This window comes from Pungitius pungitius, chromosome 7, assembly GCF_949316345.1.
Source record: "Pungitius pungitius chromosome 7, fPunPun2.1, whole genome shotgun sequence".
In the NCBI taxonomy this organism is placed as follows: domain Eukaryota; kingdom Metazoa; phylum Chordata; class Actinopteri; order Perciformes; family Gasterosteidae; genus Pungitius; species Pungitius pungitius.
The window spans coordinates 21,781,820-21,798,241 of NC_084906.1; the positions used below are offsets into that span (position 1 = coordinate 21,781,820).

The 16,422-nt window shown below is 45.4% G+C and overlaps 3 protein-coding genes across 5 annotated transcripts; 1 reads left to right on the forward strand and 2 right to left on the reverse strand.

Moving 5' to 3' along the window:
* The first annotated feature begins 881 nt into the window (after window positions 1-881).
* hook1 (hook microtubule-tethering protein 1) lies at window positions 882-7,546 on the forward strand. 2 transcript variants are annotated; one of them, XM_037470041.2, is made up of 22 exons: window positions 883-1,128; window positions 1,457-1,542; window positions 1,662-1,734; window positions 2,641-2,691; window positions 2,765-2,897; window positions 2,970-3,037; window positions 3,119-3,181; window positions 3,478-3,561; window positions 3,695-3,858; window positions 3,999-4,139; window positions 4,515-4,716; window positions 4,804-4,914; window positions 5,183-5,270; window positions 5,348-5,408; window positions 5,491-5,631; window positions 5,739-5,826; window positions 5,902-5,933; window positions 6,011-6,093; window positions 6,167-6,267; window positions 6,364-6,465; window positions 6,540-6,608; window positions 6,716-7,546. In XM_037470041.2, the coding sequence occupies exons 1-22, from the start codon at window positions 1,084-1,086 to the stop codon at window positions 6,872-6,874; spliced, it is 2,145 nt and encodes a 714-aa protein (XP_037325938.1). In that variant the 5' UTR covers window positions 883-1,083; the 3' UTR covers window positions 6,875-7,546. The 2 variants fall into 2 exon arrangements, with proteins under 2 accessions (XP_037325937.1, XP_037325938.1); XM_037470040.2 differs by having other exon boundaries at window positions 882-1,128; window positions 5,739-5,933.
* Window positions 7,547-7,647: 101 nt separating this feature from the next.
* LOC119216869 (cytochrome P450 2J6) lies at window positions 7,648-10,983 on the reverse strand. Of its 2 annotated transcripts, none has more exons than XM_037470043.2 (9): window positions 10,712-10,983; window positions 10,263-10,428; window positions 9,980-10,129; window positions 9,752-9,912; window positions 9,446-9,619; window positions 9,230-9,371; window positions 8,969-9,156; window positions 8,084-8,225; window positions 7,648-7,823 (listed from the first exon to the last, which is right to left on the reverse strand). In XM_037470043.2, exons 1-9 carry the CDS (start codon window positions 10,901-10,903, stop codon window positions 7,648-7,650), a joined length of 1,491 nt encoding a protein of 496 aa, XP_037325940.2. In that variant the 5' UTR covers window positions 10,904-10,983. The 2 variants fall into 2 exon arrangements, with proteins under 2 accessions (XP_037325940.2, XP_037325939.2); XM_037470042.2 differs by having other exon boundaries at window positions 9,980-10,132.
* A 980-nt stretch (window positions 10,984-11,963) lies between these two features.
* Window positions 11,964-16,316, reverse strand: LOC134132173 (cytochrome P450 2J5-like). Its single transcript, XM_062563442.1, has 9 exons — window positions 16,057-16,316; window positions 15,354-15,519; window positions 15,122-15,274; window positions 14,882-15,042; window positions 14,611-14,787; window positions 14,392-14,530; window positions 13,000-13,187; window positions 12,756-12,897; window positions 11,964-12,675 (listed from the first exon to the last, which is right to left on the reverse strand). Exons 1-9 carry the CDS (start codon window positions 16,246-16,248, stop codon window positions 12,500-12,502), a joined length of 1,494 nt encoding a protein of 497 aa, XP_062419426.1. The 5' UTR covers window positions 16,249-16,316; the 3' UTR covers window positions 11,964-12,499.
* Between the last annotated feature and the right edge of the window lie 106 nt (window positions 16,317-16,422).

The window sequence follows — 16,422 nt, forward strand, 5'->3', positions numbered from 1 at the left end:
TGAATGTATATATAAAGAAATGTAATATGTTGGATGGAAAACACTGAATTATGCAAATAGTCTGATACAATTAAGCTTTTATCAGTGGATTACATTCACAGTGACGGTTTTAAAATTATAAACAAGTCATAAAACAAGTTATTTTGTGGTTTGCTCTGGTTTCAATTGATTTTTGTGATGCTTGTGGCGAGGAGCATGTTTATTGGTTTGTTAATAACTTGAACGCTGGGCTAGTCCCTGAGGGGGGGCTCAGCTGCACACAGCATCAAGCACATGGCTCGCTGGCTCCTCCTCCTTTGGGGGAGGGGTCAGCGGCTCGCTGGCTCCTCCCTCAGCAGTAATGAACAACCCATTGATCACAAGGTGAAGATTTGAAGCTGCTGAAGACTGAGAACAAACTAGAAATCTCTTTAAAGCTATAAAACTAGCTTTAAACAAACATAAAATTATAGATCTCATCATCTAACTTCATCAGACGAGGTGTTGAAGAATAAACAGGTGAATAATGTAGAACATTAGCTGGTACAGTTCAACATGAAAGTTGATTACTGACATAAGACATTAAAATGGTGATTACTAAATGTTTTTATTTGTGTGTGCTGAGGTTGTGGAGAGTGAAGCAACCTTCCATCTTTGTTAAGAAGTGATGAAATGAGGAGATGGAGGCCAACTGGGATTCACACATTATTATTGACAGCACATGTTATTCCATGACAGCTGGTACATGAGAAACATTTCACCGGCTTTCATGAATCCGTTAATTCTCTACCAATCACGCAGCTGTGGGGAGGATCCTGCTCACCGATTGGCTGCGACGCGGTTCAACTGCCGTCAATCTTCACAGACCTCAACGCTGATTGGATGCGACTCACTTCAACGCAACCGAAGCGAAGGACAACGTGGCGACGTCACGCGCGTGCATGTTACGCTGCTTTACCGGCGCAGCGGCGCTCGCTGTGTCCGGTGCACGCGTGTGACGTAGCGAGCGGATCCTGTCGGCAGCAGGTGAGGTCAAAGGAGCGGAAGAGCCGACAGGTGCGAGGGCTTCATTTAGCTTCAAGCTAGCAAGCTAACAGCGGACAAATGGAGCCGAAGAACACGGCGCGCAGCGAGAGCCTCGTCATCTGGGTGAGTTCCGTCCCGGCGGGGGGGCAGGTGGTCGCGTGAAACCAGGAAGCGACCTCACCTGTGCGCATCGGTTATTTATCCAGTGTGTCATTGGGTCACTTATGGGTCATCGAGTCCTCGAGCTGATCCTCATCAGGTCAATGTAATCATCATAAAGAAAGTTATTATGTCAACATGAATGAATCCACATCATTCTTACAAACTTTACCTGGATCAACTCATCCGAGTCATTCATTGAGTCATTGAGTGATGCTCAGATTTATCACTTCATTTTATTCATAGAGAAAATGATTTTCACGTTAATTGATGTTTGTTTTGTTCTGCTCAGCTGCAGACCTTCAACACTGCGGCGCCCTGCAGGACGGTGGAGGACCTGACTACTGGAGCAGCGATATCACAGGTCCTGCATCAGATGTGAGACACACACGCATTTTTTGTTTGTTTTAAAGTGTGTGTGTGTGTGTGTGTGTGTGTGTGTGTGCGGCAGGAGAAAACGATGCATGCAATGAGCGCGTCCCTTGTGTGTGCTGCAGAGACGCGGCGTGGTTCTCTGATGGGTGGCTCAGCCGCATCAAGGCAGACGTTGATGACAACTGGAGACTGAAGGTACGAGCAGCGTAGCCCCCATCGTCCTCTGGTGGTGTCCCCCCCCCCACACACACACACTCTTCTTGTTCATTTTACAATTTATTGCCAAAATATGTTTGACATGCATGGCATTTGACGTGGCAGGTGGTGCATGGCGTTGGGCAATAAGACTTTGGAATGTCTTATTGTCACAGGAATTATCAACATATGTTAATTTACAATTAAGTACAATAAAATATAGATGATTAGAAAAATCAGAATATCCAAATAACGTGCACAGCATCCACAAGTTTCTGTTTACGCAAAGGAAAACATTTGGTTCCTGAGCGTTTTAATCCATGGTTTTACATCTTGAACCCGTCCCACAGTGGGAGCAGCTAAGGGTTGAGACACTTGGACACTTGGACATGGAGCCGTCAGGGTTCACTCGGGCACAGTCGCCTCAGTGGTTAAACATGGCGGTCTGTGAATGATGCTGTGCTCATACAAGTGCATTAATCACATTCCTAATGAGGTAATAAAACAACTCTATGTTACAAATACACATCCTTCTAATCGCCATTCACACGTTCATTAATAACAAGTTATTGGAGTAAATTCATCCAGCTCCACAGCCTTCTGTGTGCTTGTGTCTCCGTATGTGGTCAGCGTCTTCTCACGCTATGCAGGTATGAGGACAGCGCCACCTACTGGGCACCGATGGGAACACACACGCAACACAAATCAATACAAATCAACAAATGTGACCATTTTGTATCACTTCCTCACCTCCAGGTCTCCTCCAGGCTTCTCTGGAGTACATGTGTGCACATTATGACATCTTTGTGACGTGTCATGTTTAGCATCTTGTTCTTACTGCGACATAATGCTATAAAACAATAATTAGCGTCTCTCAACATGTTACATGTGTGTGTTTTATCTCAGATGAACAACCTGAAGAAGATCCTTCAGATGGTGGTGGATTATTACAGGGAGGTAAGTGCTGGTTGCATTTGATTGAACCTCCATAAATGAAACCCAGTGAGCTGACTCCTTCCTCCACCATCAGGTCTTGGCCCAGGAGATCTCCGACTTCCCTTTGCCCGACGTGGCCGTGGTGGCGGAGCACTCTGACCCGGTGGAGCTGGGCAGGCTGCTGCAGCTCGTCCTGGGCTGTGCTGTCCGATGTGAGCGTAAACAAGGTGTGTGACACACCAACCGGTACCTGCTGGCAGTGTGTGTGTATACTGATGGTTCTGATGGTTCTACTGCAGAATACATTCAGATCATCATGACCTTGGAGGAGTCCGTACAGCACGTTGTCATGACAGCCATCCAGGAGGTCAGTCCATCCTGACATCCCTCACACTACAGATGTTCGGATGTGTATGAGCCATAAACCCAGAGACCTTTGTCTCCTCAGCTCATGAGCAGAGAGATCGTCGGCCCGTTGGGAGCAGAACCATCCGGAGACTTGGAGCTGCAGGTTGGTTCTAGAATCTTCTGGTAGTTCTTACTTCTGCTGATTTAAAACCGAAGAAATAAGAATCCTTCAACAGTACGTAACATTCTAACATGAATGAATTATGTTTAAACTCTAAATATTATCTTTAGTTTGATTCTCAAGATACTTTTGTTCTAAATATGCAGTGTTTCCAGCACAGAGGTACATGGTTTGAAATGGAACTTGTACACTAGCCTGTATGATGTTGCTTGGTTACATCATTAAAAGCCTCTTGAGACCTCTGACCAGAGTTCTCTGTTCTTCTTCTTTTCCTTCAGCTGAAAAAAGCCGTGGAGGATCTTGCTGAACTTCTAGCTGAGAAGGAAGCGTTGGCTCAGCGCTGCCAAGAGCTGGACATCCAGGTGATGAAGCTCTATTCTCTGTGGGTTGCATACAGCTAAGTGTCCTCGGAGCTTCCTGTGGAAGAATGCTAACCGCTAACTCCTGTAGCCTGAGCCTTAGCGAGTGGTCCTAAAGCATGTTGTACCTGGACAGGTGGCAGTCCTGCAGGAAGAGCGAAACAGCTTATTGGCTGAGAATGACGTCCTGACGGACCGAGCCAGTCAGCTGGACACGTTCGACGACCCGAGCACCCCCTCCGGGAGGAAGCACAGCCAGCTGCAGCAACAGCTGGAGGCGATGCAGGAGGAGAACTTCAGGTGAGCCGAAGTCGCGGGCTGCTGGCGGGCTGCCGGCGGGCTGCTGGCGGGCTGCTGGCATGCTGCTTGCGGGCTGCTGGCATGCTGCCGGCATGCTGCCGGCGGGCTGCTGAACGGTTCCGTGTGCCTGCTCCTCTCAGGCTGGAGGCGGCTAAGGACGATTACCGGATCCATTGTGAGGAGCTGGAGAAGCAGCTGATCGAGATCCAGCACCGCAACGACGAGCTCACCGGCCTGGCAGAAGAGTCTCGGGCTCTCAAAGATGAACTGGACGTTCTGAGGTTTGTGTCTGCGAGGTTCGGGAGCAGCTTGGATACAGAGAACCACCTCCCATTAGCTCCTCAATTCTCACCAAAAAGAAGCCTCTACTCAGGAAACGTTTCTTGCCATCATATATCAGACATACATGGGATCTGACTTGGCGGTTGGTGCCTGAAGGAAGACAAGACAACGTAGTGCAGCAATAGGATAGAAATTAAAATATACAAAAATATAGTGAAATATATGCTATGGGTTAGTAAGTTAATGAATAAAGATAAAATAAAAACTGCACTGTAATATTTCATGATGAAGCAAGGAGACCTTATGGTAGAAATCAGGTGCAGCTTTGTGTCCTTTCTTCATATTGCTGTTTATCTGGTATTGATCGTCTGTAGGAACTGCTCGGATCGGGTGGTGATGCTGGAGGCCTCTGTGGACACATACAAACGTAAACTGGAGAATCTGGGCGACCTGAAGAGGCAGATGAAGCTGCTGGAGGAGAACAACGTGACCTACATGCACAACACCGTCAGCTTGGAAGAGGAGCTGCGTAAAGCCAACGCGGCCCGCGCTCAGCTGGAGACCTACAAGAGACAGGTGGGCTGAGGAACATCTCAAACATCTCACACGGTGCACATTTCTCTCCAGTGTGACAGACCTTTGTCCCTGGGTCGACTTTGTCAGGTCCAAGAGCTACACAGGAAGGTGACGGAGGAGTCTCGGCGAGCAGACAACCTGGCCTACGAGATGAAGAAGCTGGAGGAGAAGCACGAAGCTGTGATGAAGGAAAAGGAGGTGAGGCAGCCTTAACTATCCGGACACAAAGTCGACCTTTCCTCGAGGATACATGAAGGATTAAGTGAAGGGACCAGTGTCTTCACATTGGACACTAACAGCCAATCAGAACGCTCCAATGCTTATGAAGACAGTCATGTTCTTCTGGATGATGTGAAGCACCAGATGGTGTGCAATAACTCTGCAGGTGATTGGATGAAGCGTCTGTGTCCATACATCATGGAGTGTGACTCCTGACATTTTCCCATTTAATTTGTCCCTCTATTAGAGGACCATCATGGAGAGAGATTCCCTGAAGGAAATCAACGAGGAGATGAGATGTTCTCAGGCTCAGCAGCAACATTTCTCCCAAACCGGTGAGTCACATGATGCTCTGATGTGTCACATTCATGACTTCAATAATCTGAACAGATGAAACTCTTCCTGCTTTCAGGGGTTCTTCCTTCCAGCAGCCACGAGAACCTGGCAGCTGAGCTCATTCCCATCGAGTACAGGTAAGACTCCCCTGAGGGACGCAGTGTAGGTTTGTCTTTACACTGACCTCGTGTCTTCGTCTTGTCTGTGTGTGTCTCTCAGAGAGAGCTTCATCCGGCTGCAGCATGAGAACAAGATGCTCAGAGTCCAGCAGGAGGACTTTGAGAGAGAGAAGATCTTGTCTCTGCAGGACCAGCTGGAGGACGCTCAGAGGACGAGAAGTGAGCTGGACACCGAGAACCGGTGAGCAACCTCCTGTAGTCCCTAACGTTCCCATGACCAAGCTTTGCTAGTGATGGCTGTGTGTTGAACGTGAGAACCTTCATTAGTGCCTGTCCTCTGGTCTGCAGGTTGAGTCGAGAGCGGATCAGTGAGCTCCAGCAGCAGGTGGAAGATCTGCAGAAAGCCCTTCAGTGTCAGGGCGCCAAACCTGACGACGTGAGTAGCAGAAGAACTTATAGCTTCATCTCATTTACATGTGCTCCTTTTCAAATGTGGTCCATCTCATTTCAGTCCAACCTGAAGCGGAAGCTCGATGCTCACATGTAAGTGTGTCCTCCAGCAGAGTCCTCCAGTAGAGGGAGCTAGAGGCGCCCTAAAGGAACATCATGTGTCTCCATAGGGTCCAGCTGAACGAGGCCCAGGATGAGATCATGAAGAAGAAAGAGCTGCTGGAGGACCTTGAACCTGACAACACTCCAACCTGTGAGCATTAACGTCTCTTCAGTCCTAATACAGTGAAGCCTCAATGTGACCTCTGACCTCCACTGCCTCTCAGCCTCCAAGGTGGAGGAGCTGAATGCTGCACTGAAGAAGAAGGATGACGACATGAGGGCCATGGAGGAGAGGTATAAGCTGTACCTGGAGAAGGCTCGCAACGTGAGTTGTTAAATGAATAATGAACATGTTTATTCATTGTTGATGTCTAACATGAGAAAATGTCATGGATCCACGAAGCTGCCTTTGCTCTTGTAGGTGATCCGAGCTCTGGATCCTAAACTGAACCCGGCTACAGCGGAGATCCAGAACCTCCGGAACCAGCTGGCAGATCGGGACAAACAGATTCTCCACCTGGAAGTAAATCCTCTTCTCGACCGCAGTGACATGAACACGTTATCGTTTTTAACTCTGGTTTTCATCTTCCTCTCCAGCGGCAGTGTGAGCAGAACAAACTGAGGGAGTACGAGGAGAAGCTGATCGTCACCGCCTGGTACAACAAGGTAGGACCTCATCGTCCAGACCTCGTGTGGGACGCCGAAGTCCACTTTGATTCCTGCTTTTTTTTCATCCTGCGTGTGGACCCTGATCTTCTGTGTGTGGTCCTCAGAGCCTGAACTTCCAAAAGCTGGCGGTGGAGTCCCGTCTGAGTGGCTGCACCTCCTCCGCGTACCCCCCCACCCCCTCCTTCCTGTCCCAGCAGAGGCACGTTTCAAACGCACCTCGCCGGGCGCTCTCCATCAGCGCGACCTCGGCGACCTCCAAGTAGAGCCTGGTCACAGGGTCACATGACCTGCAGCCAGCGGACAGATGGCACCCCTCCCCCCTCCAACCCTGAGCATCACAAGTGCCCTTAAACACACCTGCTCTCACAGGAGGAGACGCCAATACTTTCATTCATAAAGAAATCCTTCATCTCTTCTCAGGATTTGAACTTGAACAGAAATCAGAAATGTTCATATTCTTAAAAATATGTTTGTATACACACACTAAATATGAATTAATTATTGAAATGTTGAAATGTTTCAGTCATCCAATCTAACAAACTGAGGAATGTTGTGAGGAATTGATGTAAAATGAAAGAAAAATCTAAGCTCCGTTATTAATGAACATCTAACAGGTTCTTACCCAAAGTGTCTGAAATAATAACGTCCAAGCTTTTTACTTATTTCCCATATTTTGATTCTGAGAGGAAACAGTGATTTAAAAGATGAACACTTTTGATCTTTATTTTTATTTTTATTATTCATCATATGTGGATGTTGTGCGCAATCTTTCAGGCTGTTTGGGCTAAAGGTCAGAGGTCAGTGGTAGAGGTTTCTCCTGTGGCATTGTGGGTAATTGGCTGTTTGACCTGCAGTCTGAACTTGAACTGATTTTATTCAACAACACTTTTATCATTTCTGCTGTGGATCTTTATAAAAAACAAGCTCATGTTCAATGTCTGTTTTTGTTTAGTTCAACGTTTTCTTGTGAGTAAATTAAATAAATTCTTTAAGTACAGTCCTTTTATTTCAGTGCTGTAACAGCAGTACATGTGACTCAGCGGGCTGCAGCGTACACCTTAAAGGGAAGCGGCGTGCGAGTCGCTCCAATGACGGCGTCTCCGCTCAGCTCGACTCCCTCCAAAGTGCTGAAGTGATATTTCTGCAGCAGAGTGACGAAGAAGAGGAAGAGCTCAGCCTTCGCGAGTCCTTCACCGAGACACGCCCTTTTTCCTGCAGGAGTAGCAATAAAAACATCCCAAATAAAGGATTTTCGTTGTGTCTGTGGATTCATCCTAAAATCAACTTTAAAAAGAAGAGTTTTGAACCGGGCTTCATCAAATGTTCAGATTCATCTTCTGGAAATCTATAAAGTGTGATGATGAACAATAATGGAGATAATTGCTGCTTTTCTTCTTTGAACCTCACTTTGAGAAAGTCATGGTGTTCATGTCATAAATGCTGTATCCTACAGATGCATTTGGGTTTGTTACCTGCAGAAAAGGGTAAAAAGGCCTCCCTCCTCACAAACCCCCCTCCAGCATCCAGGAAGTGAGCCGGGTGGAAGGAGTCCGGGTTCTCCCACTCCGCCGGGTCCGAGAGCACCGAGGTGAGGTTGGCCATCACCGAGGTCCCCTGCAGACCAAAGGGAGGAGTCACGCTTCATCAAATGAGCCTTTACATGTTTGGGGGAATCGTCATCGTTAAATATTCTCATAATCTTCGATCTTTGGAGTCATTCCTTCTAGGTGTTTCTGAGGCGTCTCCATCCCGACAAAGGACAACATTTTCATGAACGACATCAGAACAGAAAGAGTTCTCTCACTTCTTCAAATGTTTTTCCCCTTCTGCTTCTTCTCTGACTTTTCATCTTCAGGTGAACATTTAATACTTGGTTACATCAGCCAACTTTAACATTTAGCATACTAGATGAGTGGGTTTGTTTGATTTAAATACTTTTAATGGCTCACGTTCATCAACATGTGACTCAAAAATAGCAAAAAAGCAGATTGAAAATGAATGAAGTAAAAGGAGCTTATGTTGTTAAATTTCTACTTTTCATTGAACAACTGGGGGAACTATACAAAACATTGTATTTAAAAACCATGAAATCTCATGATACAAAAATGAATAATTAGAAAAGATGTTTGATAATTAATGGTGACTTTTATTTACAGTAGCTTAACTTTGCTACTTTTATTATGAAGTGACATTTCAACCCTTTGGTAGAACACATTTTATAAGTTAATACATTTTTCAATGTGCTTAAGTATCCAGTAATGATCTTTTTCTTTTAGTGTCATTTTTACCGCCTCAGAATCAGATGATTGGCATTCCCTTTAGTCCCCGTATCGACCCCCTGCTGCTAGTACAGGCACCTTAGGTATGAGGTAGCCGCCCAGCATGGTGTCCTTGGCGGCCATTCTGAGTCCATTGAGAGGAACGACGTTCCCCAACCTCTGGATCTCGTGGATTACAGCGTCGGTGAAGGGCAGCTTCGGTCTGTCAGCCATCGTGGGGCGGCGGGTCGGTCCGATCACTTCGTCTATCTCCACCTGCACTTTGGCTGGAAGTCAAATAAAAAGCATTTCATTGATTATAGGCATGTCCCCTCTATCTACGTATCTACTGATACCCACCCTGGATGTGAGGGCTCTTGATGAGGTAGACAAGGCCCCACTGCAGGGTCTTGGAAGTGGTCTCGCTCCCAGCCAGGAACAGATCCAAACAACACAGAACCAGGTTGCCTTCATCAAAGCCCATGTCCCTGTTTTTGCTGCGCTGTGGAGCAAACGCACGGCTGGTTGGTTTCTCTTCTCTCTCACATCGATTGATCCACGCTGGGAGCATCATACCTTCTCCTCGATGAGGAAGAGGTCGATGTAATCTCGTGGGTTTGTGGGGTCCAGATCCAACTTATGCCGCTCTATCTCCGCTCTGATGGATGCCTCCAAAGACCTGGAGCTCCTGAAGATGCCGTTGTGAGGACCGGGCACATGTTTCATGACAGCTGGGAATGCATCGTATAGCTGATTGAAGAGTGAATGCAGTACATGTAGTTATTCACTGTGTTTGTTTGAATCCATCGGTATTTCATTCAAAAATGTTGTGCTAGTAATGACATGGTTGTGATCCATGTCATGAACGGCCCCGTGTCTCACCAAGGCCCATATAGAGCCCTCCAGATACGCCATGTCGGTCAGATTCCTCAGCATGCTCTGGAAGCCGTGGTCGGTGTAGTCGAAGCGTCTCCCAAACACGATCTGGCAGATGATGTTGGCCACAGCGTTGTTTATCAGGGGCACGGGGTCAAATGGCTCTCCTGGGGACAAGAAATGTCTGGACTTCTGGACTTTTCATTCTTTTCAATTTTTTCTGTTCTCGCCAACCTTTCTCCTTCTCCAGCGCCTCCTGCAGATGGCGACTCTCCTCACAGATGCTCTGCTCCATGGAGCTGTTGGCCAGGCCCAAGGTTCTTAACGTGGACATGGCAAAACGCCGCTGTCTCCGCCACACCTTCCCATTACTGAAGAAAAGACCTGCTGAGACAGACAATGATCACAGAACATTACCACGGGCCAAGGGACTTGGACGCAGATGCAAGTCGCTTTGGATAAAAGCGTCAGCTAGATGACGTAATGTAAAGATGGGGTGTGTGTTTGTTGGATTCACCTGAGTTCCCTGAATAAATTCTGGTCACCATTGGACTGTACGGCCGGTCCACAAAGTGGTCGGCCTGTGTGACTATGGCCTCTTTCACCATCTTCCACCCAGAAACAAACACGGTTCTGTGTCTCCCCAGACGTATGCAGAACACATTCCCATAAACATCAGCGAGCTGTGGGGGCAGGAGGCAATGAGAGGCCTGTTGTCTGCCATGTGCTTCTGATAAGATGCATATTTCAAGACAATAGTTTCTGTGACACTGACCCACCAGCAGCAGGGCTCTAGCATAAATGCTTTAATATTCTGTTGAAGCCAATTCTTCTATGATTTATTTTTTTAATCTGCCTTTATCCATCTCAACGACATGCTAACGTAGTGGAGTAAATACAGGGAACTACATTCCACCTTCTGCTGCAGCTTCTACATGAAATACAAATACGATTGTCTGATCTTACCTTGGTTAAGTAAATATGAGGCTGTTTAGATTCAATATTGAAAATGTTTCCCAAAAGAGGGAGGGACGGCGGTCCAGGGGGGAAGTTGGGTGGATCCTTTTTGGCACGAAAACACACCAAAAGGACAAAGGCAAAAAAAAGAAGCAGAAATCCTCTCGGACCAAAGCACAGAAGGAAACCATCCAGCCACATGGTGAGGCACAGAAGATGAGCCAGAGAGGTTCAAGTCTTCCTCATCACTGGCTGGAACTCTGCTGACTGCCAGCTTCTCCAGATACAACACAGAGGTCAGTGTGGGGCAGAGAGTGAAGGCCCGCCTCCATTAACCCGACATCAGCTAGAAGCCCAAATGCTTCAGCTGTCTCACCATGTGTACCTTTCCATTGATGATCTATGAATATATATATATATATATATATAAGTTAGGTGGCTTTTTGTGGTTTTATCACTAGCGTGGGGAGTAAGACTGTGATTCCACTACTTTTAGTGGTAACAAGCATGTAAGTATTTCATTGATATTATACAGGTACCATTACTGAAAGTCTGTTACTCGCATTACTCTCTTGTGTGAAAGGGAACACTTGCAGACAAGAAGATGGGCCTGCTGTCACTGCCTCGGATATGAGGTCACAGGACCTTTGTGGTGCAATGATACACCAATCGAATCAATCAAACAGTTTGGGGCTGTTGTTAAGCAAATAATAAATAAATAGTTGTAGCCATCAAACGTTGTGTCACATGTCATCAGTTTAGAGACAAATAGTCCATATTCGTTCATGTAAACAGCATCGTGTCCCTCAGCACCTCATTCATGCACATCATGACGTCACCTTAATGTCCGCTTGTGAAACCTTGCGTTGCCTCAAACGATCATTTGGGGGATTTCCAATTTTTTCAGGCCACCGAGCTGAAAGCTAAAATGCAAACTAAAGCTAGACTTTACACGGACTGCAGCCAGGCAACGCTGAATAAATGGATGCTAGGTATGTTGTCGTTGACATGCATCCTTATTTTGTATTAAGTACTATAAGGTGAAATCCAGCGCTCTGATTGGTTGAGAGTGAGTCACTGGGTGCATTATTGAACGATAATGTTCAGTTCCATATTCCCGACTACACCCTCAAACTGTTACATTATTGGACTTAAGCAATAAGCAGCTTATTACCAAAAGCTTGCAGTGTCATTGAACAGCATGGGCATTGAGTGGACATTTTATATGACTCTCATAACATCAAACTTCAGTAAAACAAGCAACCTTACTTTGTCTTTATTAAGTTTAAAGTTTCCATAAATTAAGTTTTATTAGAAGACTTCAGCATGTTTAAATCAACCGATAGTCATTGCGCCACCTACTCACAACTAGGCAGGATTCTATAAATACTGCAATCCAAAAACTGAACAAAGGTGAGCAATGGAGACTAAAATGGGAGGTGAACTTATAAGCAGAATTATAAAATCAACAGCATACCTTTGAACGTAAACACTAAAGCACTAAATTAGCACCCATGAACTCCACAAACTGACTACATGACTCACACTTGAGATAATACTGTAAAAACCTCATTTTATCATCAACAAGGAAAACCGACCAAGAAACATTTCACATCAAGAGACATTCCTTTATGGAAATACTAACTTAATAAAATATGATTGAATGATCAGATAGGAAGAATAAAAGTCATCAAGACATGAAGCAATGATAAAACAGTGAAAGGTTAAAATGAGCTTCTCTACTAAAGCTGTTTTGTCCATTTTATTACACATTGTGTACATGAAATATAAAATGATTCAGCGAGCCTTTGGGTAAACCTTGAAGGGATGTGGTACACGGGTAACTCCCGTTATTCCTTCTGTACTCAACTCTACTCCATCAGGAACACAGAAAGAGAACTTCTGTAGTAAACCAACCAGAAACAGGAACAGCTCCATCTTGGCCAGGCCTTCCCCAGGACACACTCGTTTCCCTGAAGATTAAACATGGAGGTGTTCAGGGTAAAAGAACGTATTCAGGTTCAGGTATGCTTTAGATTGAAAAGTGATTTACCTGCGGAGAAAGGCAGGAAAGCTTCTCTCTTCTCAAACTTTCCCTCAGCACTTAAGAAGTGTCCAGGGTTGAAGGTGTGTGGAGTTTCCCATTCAGTCTTGTCAAACAGCACAGAGGTTAGGCTGGGCATCACGGTAGTACCCTAAAAAAAACAGATCCATAGGTTAACACCATACAATTTAACAACAACGTATTTATCACTCTTAGACATTCCTGTTAGGACGTAACATTGTGTTAAACTCACTTTGGGTATTAAGTAACCGCCCAGTGGTGTATCCTTGGCGGTCATTCTGGCTCCATTGAGAGGAACAATGTTTCCCATCCTCTGGATCTCGTGGAGGACAGCTTCAGTGTAGGGCAGGTTGGGTCTGTCTGCCATACTGGGCTGTCGGGTTCGTCCGATCACTCCGTCTATTTCTACCTGGACTTTGTCTTGAATAATAAGAACATATAACAAATTAGGCATAAAAGAACAGGATTAGAAAAGGTCACATGATGTGTGGGGTATTGTGTGTGTGGTGAGGTGGGGGTGGAGGGTTTGGGTGTTGAAGGTGCATAACAAAACAATACGATGTGTCACATATTTTTAAATATTTTGATTCACCTTCCACCTTAAAAAATGTACGCTTTGCTGCCGGCTCGCATTCCAAAGTGGCTTCGTCTGGAAAGCGGTTGTTGAGAAGGCTGAAGCAGTGTGTCAACCTCAATCACTTCAAAACTGGCATAAATATCGAGATACCTGATACATGCGATACCAGAATTCAGTACAATACCCCCTGGATGTGTCCCCCGCCATCCCTCGCTGGGCCACACGCCGCCTTTCCACCAGAGAAAATATTGTCGCTAGTAGCTTTTGCATTGCATTCTGGGACTTTTAGTATCAGCTACGTGCGTCCTATTGACCCGCGGGTCAGCTATGATAGACACAGATATTTTCTTAGTGTGTCCGGATATAATTGTACCGCGGGCCGGATATTTAAGACAAAGTTAGGAAGAGCTTAAATGAGTAAAGACAATGGAAACCACGAGTGTGAATACAGATCAGGACGTTAGCCCGATTTACCTCTGTGGGATTCCCTGTGTGCTCCTTTACTGCCATCCTGGTTCTGGTTTTATTCACTGAGAGCCTGTTCTCGTCTACGGATTCCCTCTCTGTCCCTCTGGATTTGTTTGCCTGCTGATGGACCTCCTGGTTTTGACCTTGCCTGAACTGTTGATTGATCTTGTCTCTCCCATCGTTGTGTGAGTCGTGCGTTTGGGTTCTATTGTGCACTGGTACCAGTAACAGTTACAGGTATAGGAGTTAGTCGGTCAGGCAATGTTAGAGGGGGGGTGCGGGTGGTGATGGAAGGGTGCCGGTATTGGACCACCCCAGCAACATGTCAGCCCACCGGGGATTCGCCCCTATTTTCAGCCTTGGTTGTACTCATGATGTGATTATTATTATTGGTGAGTCAATGTTAGCATGCTAACATACTAACAAATGTGTTTAGTATTAAGTAAGTATATAACACTTATATATATACACATATATATATATATATATGTTAACGTGCAGCTCAAAGCACCAATGTGCATGAATACAGAGCATTTCACTTTCATATTCTTTTTTCCAATGTAGCAACATGTTGCCTACCCTGAATATCAGGGTATTTCATGAGGTAAACCAACGCCCACAGCAAAGTGGTGGAGGTTGTCTCAGATCCAGCCAGGAACAGATCCAGAGAGCACAGAGCCAGATTGGCTTCAGTGAAGCCCAGATCCGATTCATTGTGCTATTTAGAAACACAGACAAGATGCAGTAGTGAGATGATGGTAGATTGACCCGTAAAGCTACACATCCTCATTCACTGACCTTCTCCATTTCAATGATGAACGCATCAATGTAGTCCTGGGGATCGCTGTGGTCCAGGTTCTTCTTGTGACCTTCTACCTCCTTATTCATGAAGTCCAGAAGGGAATCGTAGTGGCTGAAGATTTTGTTGTGAGGACCCGGTAGGTGCTTCATCACTCTTGGAAATGAGTCATACAGCTACTCGGAGCACACAGTAGATCACCTTTCATTGACAAATACCTTTTGGAGTTTTGACCAGACGTCTTCCCCTCATTGGAGATTACTGACTTACCAGACCCCATACAGAGCCCTGCAGCCTAAGAATTTCGCAGAGATACGTCAGCATGGACTGAAAGTTGTGGTCACTGTAGTCAAACCGTCTGCCCATCACCAGCTGGCAGATGATGTTGGACACAGCATTGTTGAAGAGGCTTGCTGGGTTGAAAGGTTCACCTGGAGGAGAGGAGTCTACGGTTCAGGCAATGTCATACCACTGAAGAGCTCCTGATAATGACGTTATTGTTCATGCCACCTTTCTCCTTCTCTATCTCCTCCTGCAGGTGTTGGATCTCCTCACAGATACTCTGCTCCATGGTGCTTTTGCCCAGGCCGAAGCTACGCAAGGTAGACAAGGCAAAGCGTCGCTGTCTCTTCCATGTTTCCCCGTTGCTCATGAACAGACCACCTAGACACGAGCACGCAGAGGAGAAAGGGTTATCGACCCATAGAGAGGGAGAGAGAGGCAGGCGGACATTTTTCTATACCTGAGTCTCCTGAGTAAACTCTGTCAGCCATCGCATTGTTTGGTCGATCTACAAAGTTGTCGGCTTGCATCACTATGGCTTCCCTCACCATCTTGTACCCAGAAACAAACACCGTTTTGTTACGGCCGAGACGGACGCTGAACACGTCCCCGTAGATGTCAGCCAGCTGCAGAATGTGAATCATGGAACACATTATGACGAACCACAATACACAAAATTAAAGTTGTTTGAAACCAAAACCCGATCCAAAACCTGGATCCAATGTGGATCAATTGGCTTCCAGATTGACCATTTATTATCAGCACTGTTCTTCATACTCTTTTACTCACTATTTGACTAGAAGATTTCCCAAGAATCTGTTGCACAATCTGAGTGTGATTTTGTTGTATTAAATACATAATATATAGGCATTGTGTAACATCTAAATGGGCATTTTGTGAGACCTAAATGTGCGTCACATTGGTTGTTTTTATTCACAGTGCTATTCAAGTGGCTTTTTAGTTACAAAAGGTTAAGAAGCTCTGTTTAAAAAAAAAAAAAGTTGTACAACATCATTTTGTCCAAATACATAACTAAATACCACACTTTGTAAAACGTATGGAGCTTGAATTCGGATAAATCAAAGGAAGTGATTTTTAAATGTATCAAAATTGCAAAAAAACTAAACACACAAGAATGACAATTTATACGTATTACACTTTACCTTTGTAAAATAAATGTGTGGATGTTTCCTTTCCACACTAAAGAAACTCCCCACAATGGGAAGAGACAACGGTCCTGGAGGATAATTTGCAGGATTCCTGTTTTTGAGGATGTCAGCTATTATGAAAAAAACAACAATAAACAGGAATAACCCCTTTATGTCAAAAGGTAACAAAAAATGAAGCAGCCACATAGTAAAATAGAGTTGAACCAGCAGCAGGAAGAAGGTCTCTGCTCCCACTAAAGTACATAAAGCACTTTGGACTCTGCTCTCCTCTGACTTACGTAACACAAGATCTTTGTCACATTTCCTCTTTCCTTAGTTTGTTTTTAGTGTACTTAGTACACATTACTACATTACAGCATT

Bases quoted from the DNA above. Each gene is read 5' to 3' on its own strand.
- hook1 (XM_037470040.2), top strand. From the start codon at position 1,084: ATGGAGCCGAAGAACACGGCGCGCAGCGAGAGCCTCGTCATCTGG. The intron at 2,692-2,764 runs GTAAGTGCTGGT...CTCCACCATCAG, and splicing joins TGGTGGATTATTACAGGGAG to GTCTTGGCCCAGGAGATCTC. The intron at 6,466-6,539 runs GTAAATCCTCTT...CTTCCTCTCCAG, and splicing joins AACAGATTCTCCACCTGGAA to CGGCAGTGTGAGCAGAACAA.
- LOC134132173 (XM_062563442.1), bottom strand. From the start codon at position 16,248: ATGTGGCTGCTTCATTTTTTGTTACCTTTTGACATAAAGGGGTTATTC. The intron at 15,275-15,353 runs GTATAGAAAAAT...GCTCGTGTCTAG, and splicing joins AGTTTACTCAGGAGACTCAG to GTGGTCTGTTCATGAGCAAC. The intron at 14,531-14,610 runs GTCAGTGAATGA...GTTTCTAAATAG, and splicing joins TCATCATTGAAATGGAGAAG to CACAATGAATCGGATCTGGG.
- LOC119216869 (XM_037470042.2), bottom strand. From the start codon at position 10,903: ATGTGGCTGGATGGTTTCCTTCTGTGCTTTGGTCCGAGAGGATTTCTG. The intron at 9,372-9,445 runs GTATGATGCTCC...TTTGCTCCACAG, and splicing joins TCTTCCTCATCGAGGAGAAG to CGCAGCAAAAACAGGGACAT. The intron at 7,824-8,083 runs GTAACAAACCCA...CTACTCCTGCAG, and splicing joins CTTTTTACCCTTTTCTGCAG to GAAAAAGGGCGTGTCTCGGT.